The following is a 13,041-nucleotide window of genomic DNA, read 5'->3' as shown; positions in this document are numbered from 1 at the left end:
ATGGAAAAAAAATAAAATCCTGTGTGGTACGCCATTGACAACAATAACTCATCTGGCTGGCAAAGCCATATTTCAAGTTTGTCATAACTGCAATAAATTGCATTGCACTTGCCTCTTGTGTTCTTGAAGATAGTTGTATAAGCCTTCGATTGCTAGTTAGTTTTCGCCATCAAGGCAATTGAAAACACAAAAATTAATAGGTTTTAGGAACTTTGCAGCTAGTCAAAATATTACTTGCATGTTTTAAGAACCCTAAACTTAGTGGCTAAGTAGTGCTTATCCTCTCAGTAGACATCTAGTAGAAAATTGTTAACTGCTGAAAATCCGAAATTACCATCATTGCTTAACTATTGAGCAACCCTGGTTAGGTCATCTTGTATACACTTTTCATACCGGCCGTGGCTTCAGTACTTGTTTGCACGATTCTACCACACCTCCGATTGTAAGACACGGTTATATTACCGCCAACATATCCAAAAAAATAACTTGGTGCCGATTATGCGGGCACATTGGGTAATGAAACCCGAGTCGACTCGTACCGTGTAAAACAATTTTACGGAATGTACAAAGGTAAACAGGCGTGCGCACAGCCTAATCTTAGCAGCTAGTCGCTATCGGAGTCCGACAGCACCTCATTTTTGCTGTCTACCGACCACAGAAAGTCATCTTTAGTTTCATCTAATTCATTAGAAATGCCACACATACAGAAAACTAGAAAATGCTGAGTGCAAATTAAAGCATAAAAAAAAGTTTAATGGCAGTGCGGCTAGCTACCTTGCATTAAGCTTTTTTAAAATTAAGAATCAATTTTGTTTTTGATGAGTAGAATTAGCTACAATTGCAACGGGCACGCAGATTTCAACTCACTTTTAAGCCAAGAAAGGTGCATGCTAGAATCGTGTAAATATGGTATTCATTCCTTTTATAAAGCCTACAAACTTAAATTGCAGAGAGTACTCCAAAAAGGTCATTCTGAAAATTGTACTGCTTAAATTGCATTCCGATAGTTTGGTTTGCTGAGGGCATTAAGCGAAGCATGTAGATGTTTAATACAATCGTAATCAACTGTAATGTGTCGGTTCACTAGAAGCACACATTCCAAAGTTTTCAAAGTTATGCGGAAAAAAAAAAAAAAGGTAGACTAAAGACGGAAGACATTTCCAGGGTTGCAGCAGAAACTTTTCAGTGCCCCAGCTTATAGCTGAGAGGTAGAAGCCATGCTCCTTGTCAGCAGTTCCATGCAATGCTGCAAATGCATAACTTCAGGCAAGTAGCTTGCAGGTTGCATTACCTGATGCATATGTCTGTTTTAGAGTTGCTTGCTCGCTTGTCAATGGTAGCTTGTTAAGCATTCCACATTCAAATTGAAACATAATTTAATGAGCTTAAGAGCTAATTGCTGCAAGTATTTGTAACATAGAAGTAAAAGGGGGTATGAAAATAGTTCACTATTTCAACTATATGATATGTAGTTGGGTGTCGAAATTCAAGGGGATTGCTTTGATCGTTGGATAGTTTGATTTTGAAAATAAGCCTGTCTGTCATTTAAAGGCCAACTGTAACACAATTTTTGACCATGCAAGAGGCCTAGCTTCAGATAGGATATATAGCAGCTTTCGTGCAAAATTTTACTTTCTGAAATACAAGTGGATGTACCAGGAAAAGCATTCTACAATAGAAATTTATATCAAAACTGAAAAAAAAAAACTTGTTTTTGGTGCTCGCCAGCAATGAGACAGGACCCAGAAAATACAGAACCAGGACAAGCCCTTAGCATGGCCTTTAAGATTAGTGGGCTCAGGTGACCATAGAGTTTCTGACTATAACACCTAGAGGGAAATCTGGCACCACCGTCTATGAGAGTTTCCTAAGGGGCGCTGTGCCGTCATGGGAATGACGGTATATGTGTCTGCAAAGCTTGTGTTGGCTGGTGTTGTAAGAGGCTTCGTCTAAAGCCTGGATATGGCTACTCAAATAACGGGTTCTTAAACTAAAATCTTCATAAAATGTTTCCATTCACACATATTACATTTTCCAGTGAAGTTTACTCGCCCACAATGCATAACCAAGTGAAAAAAAAGCAAAAACCAAGTGAAAAAAAAGCAAAAACAGACTACAAACTGTTTCGAAGCAAGCACGAATCTTGTCGTTTGCCTTCCAGCTTTAGCGGCCCGCTGATACTTATTACGTTTCATATAATTGTACATGCAATAACAAGTTCTCTGAAGAAGAAAAAATGTTTTTGTATAATAATAAAGCTAAAACAGCTTTTTGCGTGCCGTTTTAGTAGAAAATGAATCATTGGGACAGACTGAATGGTGCTTGCCAGGCGCGTCTTCAAGATGTCCTGGCTCTTCAAGAACGATGCCAATCTGAAGCCTGATTATACCAGCATTCTCACGCATACCACAGCGCACCAGTGTCAGATTTCTCTCTAGGTAAAAAAGTGAGAAACTCTATGCAGGTGACACACTGTAAATTGCCGAGGCCATGGTATGCGATGTACGCCATATCCTCTAACCATGAGGTGCACATATTGTCTGCTCAGTTGCCATTCAAAGGCTATTAAGAAAAGACAATTAAAAGCTCTGCAGCTTTGCAGAGTGCTTCAGTAGTATGCTACTCATTTAAACCAATTTAGATAAATGTGAAATTTTGTTGTAGTTGGCCTTTAACTAGTGTCACCGGCCGTCTCTAACAATTCACTGCGCACAACTGTGTCATACCTTTATATGAGATTTCTAAGGGAATGTTTCCTCTGTTTGATCCAGAGAGAGATTCTAAATACGCCGCACACTTTTTTTGCTGTGCTACCAGACTGTTGCATGCAATTAGCTGATATGGAGCATGACATGGTGGCTGCAATGATGGAGGTCAGTGGAAGTACTGCCTCTACTAGTTGGTCAAATATAGGCATATAAGTAGTGTCCGGTGCCAGTTTAACCACATAGAGTTGCAGTAGTTGCTGTGAGGACCATCTTACTGGTGTGAAAGATGTAAGAAAATGACAAGAGACTCGGGGGTGCTGTTTGGGCATTATTGAAACATTCTAGTCTAGTGTGTCCTGACGAAACAAGATAATAAAAATTGAGAAGTTCAAGTTCTTAATGAAAAAAATTGCTTAAAAAAAAGAGTATTGACATGTTTTTGAAATTGTAGAAGCTCTGCATGCTTTTTGCACATGAAAAGATGATGGTTATCAAACTATGAAGACTGGGAAACGTTTTAATTTGGTACAATAGTTGGGCTCAGATAATGCCAGGCTTGGTGTTATTGACACCTTCATCACACAGACAGAGCAAAATTTGCTGTTTGTGTAACAATAAGACTAGGGATGATGACAAAAGAAGCAAGAATATTAGAAGCATTCCTTCTTGCTGTGCTCAAGTCTGGCAGCTGTGGTGATACTAGGTACCAAAAAAGTTGAATTCTGGGGCTTTACATGCCAGAAACTGGAATCTGATTAGAGGAACGCTGTAGTGGGCTCTCAGTATTAAGTTTGACCACCTAAGGTTCTTTAATGTGCACCTAAATATAAGTAAATGAGCAGTTTTGCATTTCTTCCCCACCTGGATGCGGCTGCTACGGATTGAATAGAACCTGGGACCTTGAGCTCAGCAGTGCAACGCCATAGCCACTAAGCTACTGCAATGGGTTCCAGGAATGGAGCTAGGTGCTGCTTTGTGATGTCATGATATGTCCACCTCCAGGGTAACCGAAGCTGGTCTGTAGAAACAAGCTTTGTAGTAAATTATTTAGGGCACTTGCCGATAGTTTTTCTAAGGTGCAGAGGGTTCTAACCTTCACATAGTGCAAAATAAAGATGACAAAAAGAAAATTTTATATCAGTACTACTTTAAACTTTCTTGTGGATATGTAAATTGAGAAGAAAAAGATGCTGCATGAACATTTGAATCAGATTAGCAGCTTTGTGTAATGGCTTGGTGGGCAAAGAAGTTTTGCAGCCATATTGATCGCACATTATTTCATGGCTGTACTAATACATCCCTATATGATAAGCTTCTCAAAATTACCGCGCAGTTTGTAGGATTAAGGGACCTTTGTTTGAGATTAAGCATTGAAAATCCATGAAAGCTTTTCACAGAGTAAACCTAATGTTTGGGCTTGGTGTTTGGCTCACAGGCAGGCAGCATGCAAGTCATAAACTGCATGGCCAAATTAAGGGTGACCTGGTGCAACTCCCTGATGCGAAACAAAATGCTTGTTATTCTCAAGATTATCAGTATGAAGTTTGCTTTACTAGGGTACAGTGACATATTGGGTAATGTTAAGCTGAGCTAATTTATATACTAATGTGATCTTTCATGTGCTGAATGCCATTAAGTTCAGAAATGAGCTGTGGTTAGCTAGAATAATCGTATAAAATGAGAAGGGGTAATTTGATGCTACAGGGCCCATCTCTTTAGTTTGATGACGACAAAGCTTGTGATAATTACGCACTTTTTTTCAGTGCTTTGAGAAACAGCAGGCAGCACAGTATAGTAAATGTAAGCAGAACATTAATCTAGGTGAAAGAATTCGACTTCGACGTAGAAGAGGCTAATACTTCAAAAGTTTCATTGATAATTGCCTAGACATCATTAATGGTACTTGCTCCAATTGTAGGGCCTATTTCTATGGCACTTCATTTTAGGACTGGTGACGAGTACATTTTTCATGTCACGGAAGATGCTCCTCGCATGCAACTTGGCCTTTAGGCTTCTGGCACCTGGCAAAGGTTTGTGTAGGCAAGCTTAGAAACCAGCCTTTCAGTGCTGAAGTTTAGAACAGCTCAGCATGCTTCTGGAGCAGTTTCAGGTAAATCAGCAGCAAGGGCATTCATTAGCAATGTCGGCTGTGGAATTCTTGATGACGAGTCATTCTTGACCATGGATCACTCCCTCTGGTAACGAGGCCTAGATTAGAGGGCTGTTTTGGCAGGGCATCTAGTAACACATTTAGTTGCATCTGCCGTTCATCAACCTATGAACATCGAATTAAGCTCAGAGTTTCAGATTGTAACACAGCAGTACTGCTCTTGGCAATCGGACCACAGCGCCTCTCATCGTGAGTTGCTACGCCTAGCACAAATAATAATAAAAAAGAACCTGCATCTGCGTTTGTGCAAAGCAGTGCTTGCCAAAAGTGTCCTGCCCCCTTGCACACCTGTACAGTGTCCATACATTGTACAGGAGATCAAGGGGTACCGAAAGACAGGTATGTCAACAAGAGCACTGCTTACACTGCACTGGGGAGGCATGACTGTAGTACTTTGAGGCTAGGAGGTGCTACTTCTGAAAAGTTGCGCTCTCACATAGATGCACTTGTGCTGATGTACTGAGTGATGCATTACTATAAGCACCAAGTGCACATAACTGTTCCAGTTAAACTGCTTGCTGATTTTTGCTATAAATTTCACACGGTTGTATGTTGTAGTGGGTCCATCTTAATACCAAGTTTACAAGCATACTTTACCCCGTTTCATTCATAATAAATCCAAAGTGCGCATTGTCTGCAGCAAGAGCAACTAAAAAATTTAATCTTGGTACAACGGTGGCACCATCTGTGACCATTATGGTGAAGTGCACTTTTTACCATAGTAGTGACAGATGGCGCCACCATTCTACTGTAGCAAAAACACCATTAGCTTTAGTGGCATCGTTGCAGAGGATAGCCAGTTCAGCTTTTGTACTGTGAAGGAAACGGGCAAATGTAAAACGGGAAAATGTAACCTATTAAACTGGACCTACTACAAAATTCTACCTTGGTGGGATATTCAGGAATCGGCCAGTGGTTTAGCTGGAACAATGATGTGCATGTGGTACTCCTAGCATTGCAACCATCAGTACTTCTGTCCAAGCATCTGTGATAGCAGCAGTACTAGTCTGGTTCAAGAGGCAGACTAGTGTTTCAGTTATGCTTGGCCAAATGTGGTAAAGTCTGCAGTCCCAAAAACCTCACTCCTTCCACCAAATGGGCTCTTAAAAAGGAGTTATGCATGTGGTTACACAGAAACATTGAGTATCAGCATTTAGCGTTCCTAATTTTATGGTGGAAAAAGTTAAGTGTATCTCCCAACTGCAATCTGCTGAATACAGCAGGGTTGAAATATTTCCTGGGCCTTGATTTTTGGTGTCCCTAAGCAAAGAACACATGAAACAGTGGCGGTACTGCTTTGCAACAGTGCAGAGCCAGCACATGCAGGTACAGGCAGGTAGCATCTCATGGCCACACTGAGGCAATGTGATATTTCTCAATATTGCCTTCAACAGCTGCAAGTGTGGCTAACCTAGCCCAGCAGCTAGAACCTCTTGTTCTAGCAGATGCTAGAGGGTACAGGTAAACTAGTTGCCAAAACTGTTGAAATCTAAGAAAGCGCTTGTGCAATATAAGGTGAAGTAAGTGCCTTTTAACAAGCAAACAAAGTAAAGGTTTAGCTATAGGTGCTGTTTGTGTATTGTGCAGTACAGTTTGGTAGTGAAACACATGCAAGCACAATTTTCTATAACCACATCGCAACACCAGGTCCACAAAACCATCTTCATTGATCCTTGGGAAAGGTCTGGTTATGCAAATACATGCATGCTTCCATGTGAGTACAGCCAATGAGCTACAAGGTGTTACTTTGCCTTGAAAATGAACAGGCAACATTGCCCTAGTTAATCATGAACATTTATTTTAAAAAAAAATTGAAACATTAGGCTTGCACAAAAGCCTGTACTGCTTTGTGGTAAGTCTCCTAGGCTGCAAAATATCTTCCTTGTAAAACTGGCCAAAGAGTGGGCAAGCATGTGAAAGTAAAACTAGTGTGCTAAGAGGTACTGTAGAATGGCATTAGCAGTACCAGATGCATATAACAGTTTAAAGAAAGTGTTGCACCACACAGCTTCATCTTTAATAACTAATGCACTTCCACATGTCAGATGGAACAGTTGAAAGGCAGCAGAGAAAGGCCTACTTGCTAGAAGAGCCCACCATTAACTGTTAAGACCTATATTATACCAACAAGGCTAGGTAGGTAAGTGTTGCAAATGCAGGCTACAAATAAAGCATAGCTCAGGTATAGTCAGGTTAAAGCATAAATAGCTGCAAAGAACAATGGAGGTGCATCGAGATAAGTACCAGGTCTTTGTAGCTCAGATTCGTGATTTCCATATGGAAATGCTTTCCCAGCTCTTAGAAGTAGCAGCAGTGCATCTGCAACTACCTACTTTCACTAATGTTTAGCTAGCGTAATTTTAACCATGCTGACCCTTCATTTGAACCTTGTGTAATTATGGTCAACGTGACATTTCTTGTCATGGTCAGATTAATGCAAACCACCTGTATTAAAGCAGCAAAGACTTCCATGCAACTTGCACAAAGCATGCGCACAAAATTTAGGGTGGTTGTTGACTGGTCTAGGCTAATGCGCATTCTTTGCTCTCTGCGCAGCGAGGTTCGAGTCATTTGACTATGGCCATGGGAAGAGTGCAGAGGAGAAAAGGCAACTACCCAAAGGTAAGGTGGTGACCATGGCATTGTTGATGCTTGCGTAAAGCCACAAAAACAAGCGGATGAGATTTGGTGCCTTGGTATGTTCGGTTGCTAACTAGCAGAATAGTGGTGCATAGAGTGAAACCAAACCAGTTTAGACTAAGTATTTTTTTAATAACTCTTATATTCATTCCTTTAGCACAAAATGTTGGTTAGTAATAAAAATGAAAACCAAACCCTTTTTTTGAATTTTACTCAAGTTTCAGTGTGCTGGTGCATCATTGCTACCTAACTTGAACTGCGTAAACAATTCCAAAATCCACACCATGAGGAACCAGTACGGGAACTTATTGCCTCCTGTCTTCTGGCTTACAGAGCTTCCTCTCATGGCAATAGCAGACACTTTGCTATTTCAGATGTGTAATTTACCCATGCAGCTCAACCTTATATTCCTGTTTAGCACCACTTTAATGTGGTTGGCAAGTTTTTCCAACAGAGCTCCTTCCTGCTTCTGGCTGGTGCAGTGATGGACTATGGTCATGGAGCAGCATTCCGCGAGCGCTTGCCAATCATTGACGACCTGGCACTTCCACCGGCATTCAGGGATTGTGGCAGTCGTCATAGTACCCCAGAACCACCAGCACCGCCACCTGCGCCTCCAGAACCGCAAGTCATCTCTGTTGAGGACCTGCTGGGGCTGCCTGGCCGTGAGTCACGTCCGCCACTTCTGTGCGTGGTCGTGCGTGGCCCGCCAGGCTCGGGCAAGTCATACCTGACACGGCTCCTGAAGGAGCGTGAGATGGGTGCTGCCGGAAGTGTAGCGCCGCGGGTACTTGCCCTCGATGACTACTTTATGCAGGAAGTGGAGGTGTCCGAGCTTGATCCCGACACAGGCAAGCGTGTCAAACGAAAGGCGAGTAGCTCCACATACGACCTATATCTGTGAACCTCGACGGTTCACATGCTGTTACGAAAGCGAAGAGTTGTAAATTGGGCACTACCTGCTGATGAATGGTGGTTGTAGTGCTGAAACTTGAGAACAGAAGACAGAAGTTAGACTCATGCAAAAATGAAAATTGTGCGACTTGGGGCTACATTAATGAAAATGCCATGCTCTTTTTGGTCTGTGATTGTGTGTTGATTCTTGGAAGAATTAATATTGCTTGCTTGGTGCTTTTCTATCAAAAAGGTGTCTGGCAGAAGGAGTTAGAGTAAGGGATTACCCACAAAATTAATGAAGGTTGTGATTGTTTGTCAAAATTGGAGACAAATAACTACAATTTGTATTTTTTTATGTTGGGAGAGAATGTGATGCTTTAAATGGGCTTGTTTTGTCAGAGCAAATGCCTCCTAAACAAAAATGGTGCTTAGTGAATTCATTTAGAATAGTGTTGTGCTCAGCAGACCCAGAGAAGTTTGATCAGCTATGGTAATCAGCAGCTACCGAAGTCAGAGCAAGTCAACATTAGAAAATAATGTGATATGGAATGCTGCCACTTCAGCCACTAGAGTGCATGGATTTGCACCAGTGCGGAGATTGCTTTCCTTGTGGTTAGTTTCCCCTTGTCAAACCAGCATGTGCCTCATCTAAAGAACTGTGTGTAAGTGCTCTCAATGGTTATGTGACAAGGCTTGTTGGGACAGCCATTGAAGAATGAGATATCAGTAGCATCTGTGTCAATGGGTACTGCAGATGAGGTTTGGTTGTTGCGTGTTCTCCTGTACCAAAGGCTCCTTGTCATTTATGAATGGCACTCTCTCTTTTTCCCGGCCACCAGGAATTCCGGTACGAGTATGAGGCAGACATGGAGGACGTGTACTTTAGCAGCCTGCTGAAATCTTTCCGCAAGACAGTGGATGGCCGACTTTTCTCATTTGTGCTTGTTGATGCGGTGCTGGCACGGGTACAACAGCTGGAGCAGTTTTCAGGCTATGCACGCCAGAATGGGTTCCAAGTGTACGTCTGCGAGCCAGACTGCCTAGATCCCGAGGAGTGCCACAGGCGCAACGTGCATGGCCGCTCCCTTGAGGACATCCGACGGGTACACACTGACAACCAGGCTACCATGTCTGGGCAGCTGCTCACTGTGTCTCTCTCCTACAGATTGTGGACTCCTGGGAGCCAGCACCCAGGCAATACCCCCGACTTGACTGCAGTGTACTACTCAATGAGATGGAAGACATGGTAAGGAACAGCATGTCTCTTAGACAGGACAACGCCTTCAACACCAAATTGCGTTGAAGGCGTGAGTTAGAGTGTTGCCTTAAAAAAAAAAAAAAAAAAGAAGATTGCATCATTTGTGCTGCAACTGTCTTGCACTTGTCTGACTGACACCTCAGGTACTCTGCGTCGAATGGTGAAGACCCTTCTTCTGCTTGTTTTGATTGTGCTGCTTTTTTTTGCTACCATTACTGTTGTCTGACCTTGGAGAGGCAAATTTTGAGCATGCTTTTCTCAGACATTATGTCACAATGTAAATATTAAAAAGGGAACATAGAAACCTACACGGCTATTATCTCACATATGAGGCTATATAAAGATCAACCATGATCGAACAAGGGAGGCCTGCAGAGTCAACATTTCGACAGTAAAACCTGTCTTCATCAAGCCCTGACAAAGATAGGTCCTCTTGTTGAAAGATTGGTTCCAGCCCAAAACATGCCTTGTTCGACCACTTTTGATCACCTTGAGTAGTTCAGTTTTCTGTGACAAAGGCCGTGGATGCCTAGAACGTGCAACTTTCTGAGCGCAGGATGGAGAGCTGCCCCCAGCCGACACTGAAGACAGTGTGGGTGGTGGTGATGGCGATGGCGGTGGCAATGGCAATGATGCTGCACCTGAAGATGAGGAGGAGGAGGACGAGCCCGTGAGTATCATTGCGGCTCGGGAAGGGAGCTAGCTCGAATGTTACCCGAGTATTTGCACAGGTCCACAAGCCGAGCCGGTGGGAGCTGATGACAGATACTACAAGCAGTGGAGAGCGACTCTGTAAGTGCATTGCTGCGAAGTCAACGCTACCTCGCGGCACTGACGCTGTCCTCTTCTTGCAGTAAAGCTGGATGGCCTGAGTAGCCAGAAGCTTAAACACACCTCAATGGATGACTATCTACAGTTGCCCGATGACTATGAGGAACGACATAGTGAGCCGGGCAAAAAACGAGTGAGTGCTGATGTCATTTGCCTCACCTGGCAGCATTGTTTACGATATGTCTCTATGCAGGTGCGGTGGGCTGACATAGAGGAGAGTAAACAACAGAAGCGTATGCGGGACATTGGCTTTGTTGTGGGCCAGACAGACTGGTCCAAATTCACAGACCCTACCCACGCTGAGAAAGCACTCACACGGACCAAGTACATCTGAATCACCCGCCTTCCTCTTCACTCATCCGAAAGAAAAAAAAAAAGAAAAGCACATGGTCACTTGTGTTGTGCGTGCCTGTTTCATTCCCGACAAAGGTTTCATCTTTGTGCATGCTCGTGCCCAGCATGGAAGACACTTGGAGCAATCTCCCTCAGGTGGAAAACGCCAGTGAAGCAGCTGTTGACGGGACAATCGTTGCAGTGCTTGCTCTTCCATACTGTTACAGCAAAGTTATTAAATGATGCCCTTCAGAAGTTGTGAGGTTTACTGAATACCTGGCACAAGTGTGACACCACCTTGTTCATGTTCACCATGAAGGTTGAGCATACTGTGGTGTAATGTGTGCACATATTGGACTGCTGCCAGAAAGCACATACAGTAGCCTTGTGACAGCCATCCTAGTTTTGTTTCCACCTGATTAAAGCCAGTCTGGCTTACCAATTTCCTACAAGAAGTCAGCGCTATATATTTTGCGTAGAGAATTTGTGAAGGGTCATTTGGGTATCCGGTGTGCCTCTCAAATGTGGCTCTGGATGTAGTGTGTGGGATGCAGTGTGCTTACCAGAAGTTATGCTGCATGCAGCATTGTACAGCTGATAAAGCTCAAGTTAGCTTTATACTACAGGAACACAGAATTCATAAACTTCAAAATGTGCAGTATTTTATGCATATTGTTTGATGTGTGTGAAATTCACAATGCTAGCACAGGCAACACAATGGCTGCAGGCAGCCGCACAAGGATGGGTCACATACTTAGTGGCCATAGCATCATTTAGCGATGCCTTACTGTCCTGACACTAGCCGGTCCAGTAGGTCGGGCACGGACGTCGGCGGGCTGGCAGAGGTGCTGGCAGTTGCTTCGTCCACTTCAGCGGTCTGTCCTGTCGTGGTCCGGTCGCGGATGAAGCGCTTCTTCGCGTTGAGGACCAGGCTGAACTTGGCGTACAGCTCGGTTTCCAATTCCTCCTTGAGGCGCACGCTCCTGCAATGGTATCCGCGAATGGTAACAGCGTTCGGTTCGAAGCGCTCTGGCAAAACCTTGGCGTGTAAAGCTCTCCGGATGATATCCCGCCTCAAACGCGTAATATGTCTGTACGCGACGGGGTGACTAATAAAACTTCGCGAGCGCGTTCTTGAGATATAGGGGAGTGGTAACTCAAGGTTGCGACGCAAGTGTTCACGTACGACTACTGCTGTTCTCATCGGCAACCATCGTAGCTATTTTCCCTCCCCTTTACTCGGCGCAGTTTTCTCCCAGTGTACCAAAGAACACAAACGCGAGGTCGGCCTCCTGGTCGAGCGGGTGTAACAGACCGCAAGAACGCTTGAACGACGTCAGCTGGTACCTTTGCAGGGCTTCCAGTGTCCGCGCCTGCTCGGCCTGCGTCCTCTGGAGCTCGTCGCGCAGTCGGGCCAGGTTCGCGTCGCGCTGTTCCACGATGCGCAGTGCAGCCTCGAGCAACTTGGGGCCACCGTCGTCGTCGCGCCGGAGCAGCGTTTCGTTTATTCGGGACAGCATTCCGTGCGACACCCGTCGCAGCCACGAGAAGCGAGCTTGCTCTTCGCCGGCCGGCTTGAGACGGTAAACGAAATCGCGACCGCCTGAGGTGAGCGCTGCGTCGAATGCACGTGCCGTCTCTTCTGACCCATCGGGGATCTGCACGTGGCCGCTGAAACAATGATGACCGTCGCCAAGTACGAGCTCGTACTCCGTCGGCTTTGCGGCGGAGGGCTTTGCTACGGTGTGGAGGAAATATCGAGAGCCTTCAATTTTGATCGCCTGTACGAACTCGCTGTCCTCCGAAGATGCGTCCGCAGCTCTGCAACTGTTGCTGCACTCGTCTTGATCTTGCGATGACATACTGCCACAGCGTCAGTTTATTCCATTTGCTTACGTTGCGTCGCCGAGATGTATCACGCGGGAAGCAACCGGCTACGATCTTCGAGCTTTAGCACTTCACAAGTAACAGCACTCGTATGTAGGGTACGCGTGCACGTCTCGTCGTTGCGGGGGTCCACTTTTCGTCTCTGCAACACCGACTTCCACCTAAATAACTGAAATTGTTAGCGTCTCACGTTTCAAACGATAATCAAAGCTTTAGCGGGAATGCGGCGCGCAGGCGCCGCAGCTACCACAGCCACGCCAATACCACACAGCTTTGGCTTCGGCTTGATTCGGTTGGCTCAGAGATCACGAAGCCGC

At 44.5% G+C, this 13,041-nt stretch overlaps 2 protein-coding genes across 3 annotated transcripts in view; one reads left to right on the top strand and one right to left on the bottom strand.

Annotated features, from left to right (window-relative positions):
• Positions 1–11,092, top strand: part of LOC142564391 (uncharacterized) — a 77,551-nt gene extending 66,459 nt beyond the window's left edge. For both annotated transcript variants that reach the window (XM_075675380.1, XM_075675378.1), the window contains 8 exons: positions 7,435–7,500; positions 8,001–8,389; positions 9,255–9,518; positions 9,581–9,661; positions 10,230–10,343; positions 10,405–10,465; positions 10,528–10,637; positions 10,698–11,092. In XM_075675380.1, the coding sequence (XP_075531495.1) occupies positions 7,435–7,500; positions 8,001–8,389; positions 9,255–9,518; positions 9,581–9,661; positions 10,230–10,343; positions 10,405–10,465; positions 10,528–10,637; positions 10,698–10,838 (1,226 nt within the window). In that variant the 3' untranslated portion in view covers positions 10,839–11,092. The remainder of the gene's footprint in view (positions 1–7,434; positions 7,501–8,000; positions 8,390–9,254; positions 9,519–9,580; positions 9,662–10,229; positions 10,344–10,404; positions 10,466–10,527; positions 10,638–10,697) is intronic.
• A 390-nt stretch (positions 11,093–11,482) lies between these two features.
• On the bottom strand, positions 11,483–12,983 carry LOC142564399 (uncharacterized). The gene is made up of 2 exons (XM_075675394.1): positions 12,185–12,983; positions 11,483–11,820 (listed from the first exon to the last, which is right to left on the bottom strand). Exons 1-2 carry the CDS (start codon positions 12,697–12,699, stop codon positions 11,622–11,624), a joined length of 714 nt encoding a protein of 237 aa, XP_075531509.1. The 5' UTR covers positions 12,700–12,983; the 3' UTR covers positions 11,483–11,621.
• Between the last annotated feature and the right edge of the window lie 58 nt (positions 12,984–13,041).

This window comes from Dermacentor variabilis, chromosome 11 (genome assembly GCF_050947875.1).
Source record: "Dermacentor variabilis isolate Ectoservices chromosome 11, ASM5094787v1, whole genome shotgun sequence".
NCBI lineage: Eukaryota > Metazoa > Arthropoda > Arachnida > Ixodida > Ixodidae > Dermacentor > Dermacentor variabilis.
The sequence above is the reverse complement of the archived record's forward strand: the minus strand, read 5'-3'. Positions and strand labels throughout refer to the sequence as shown.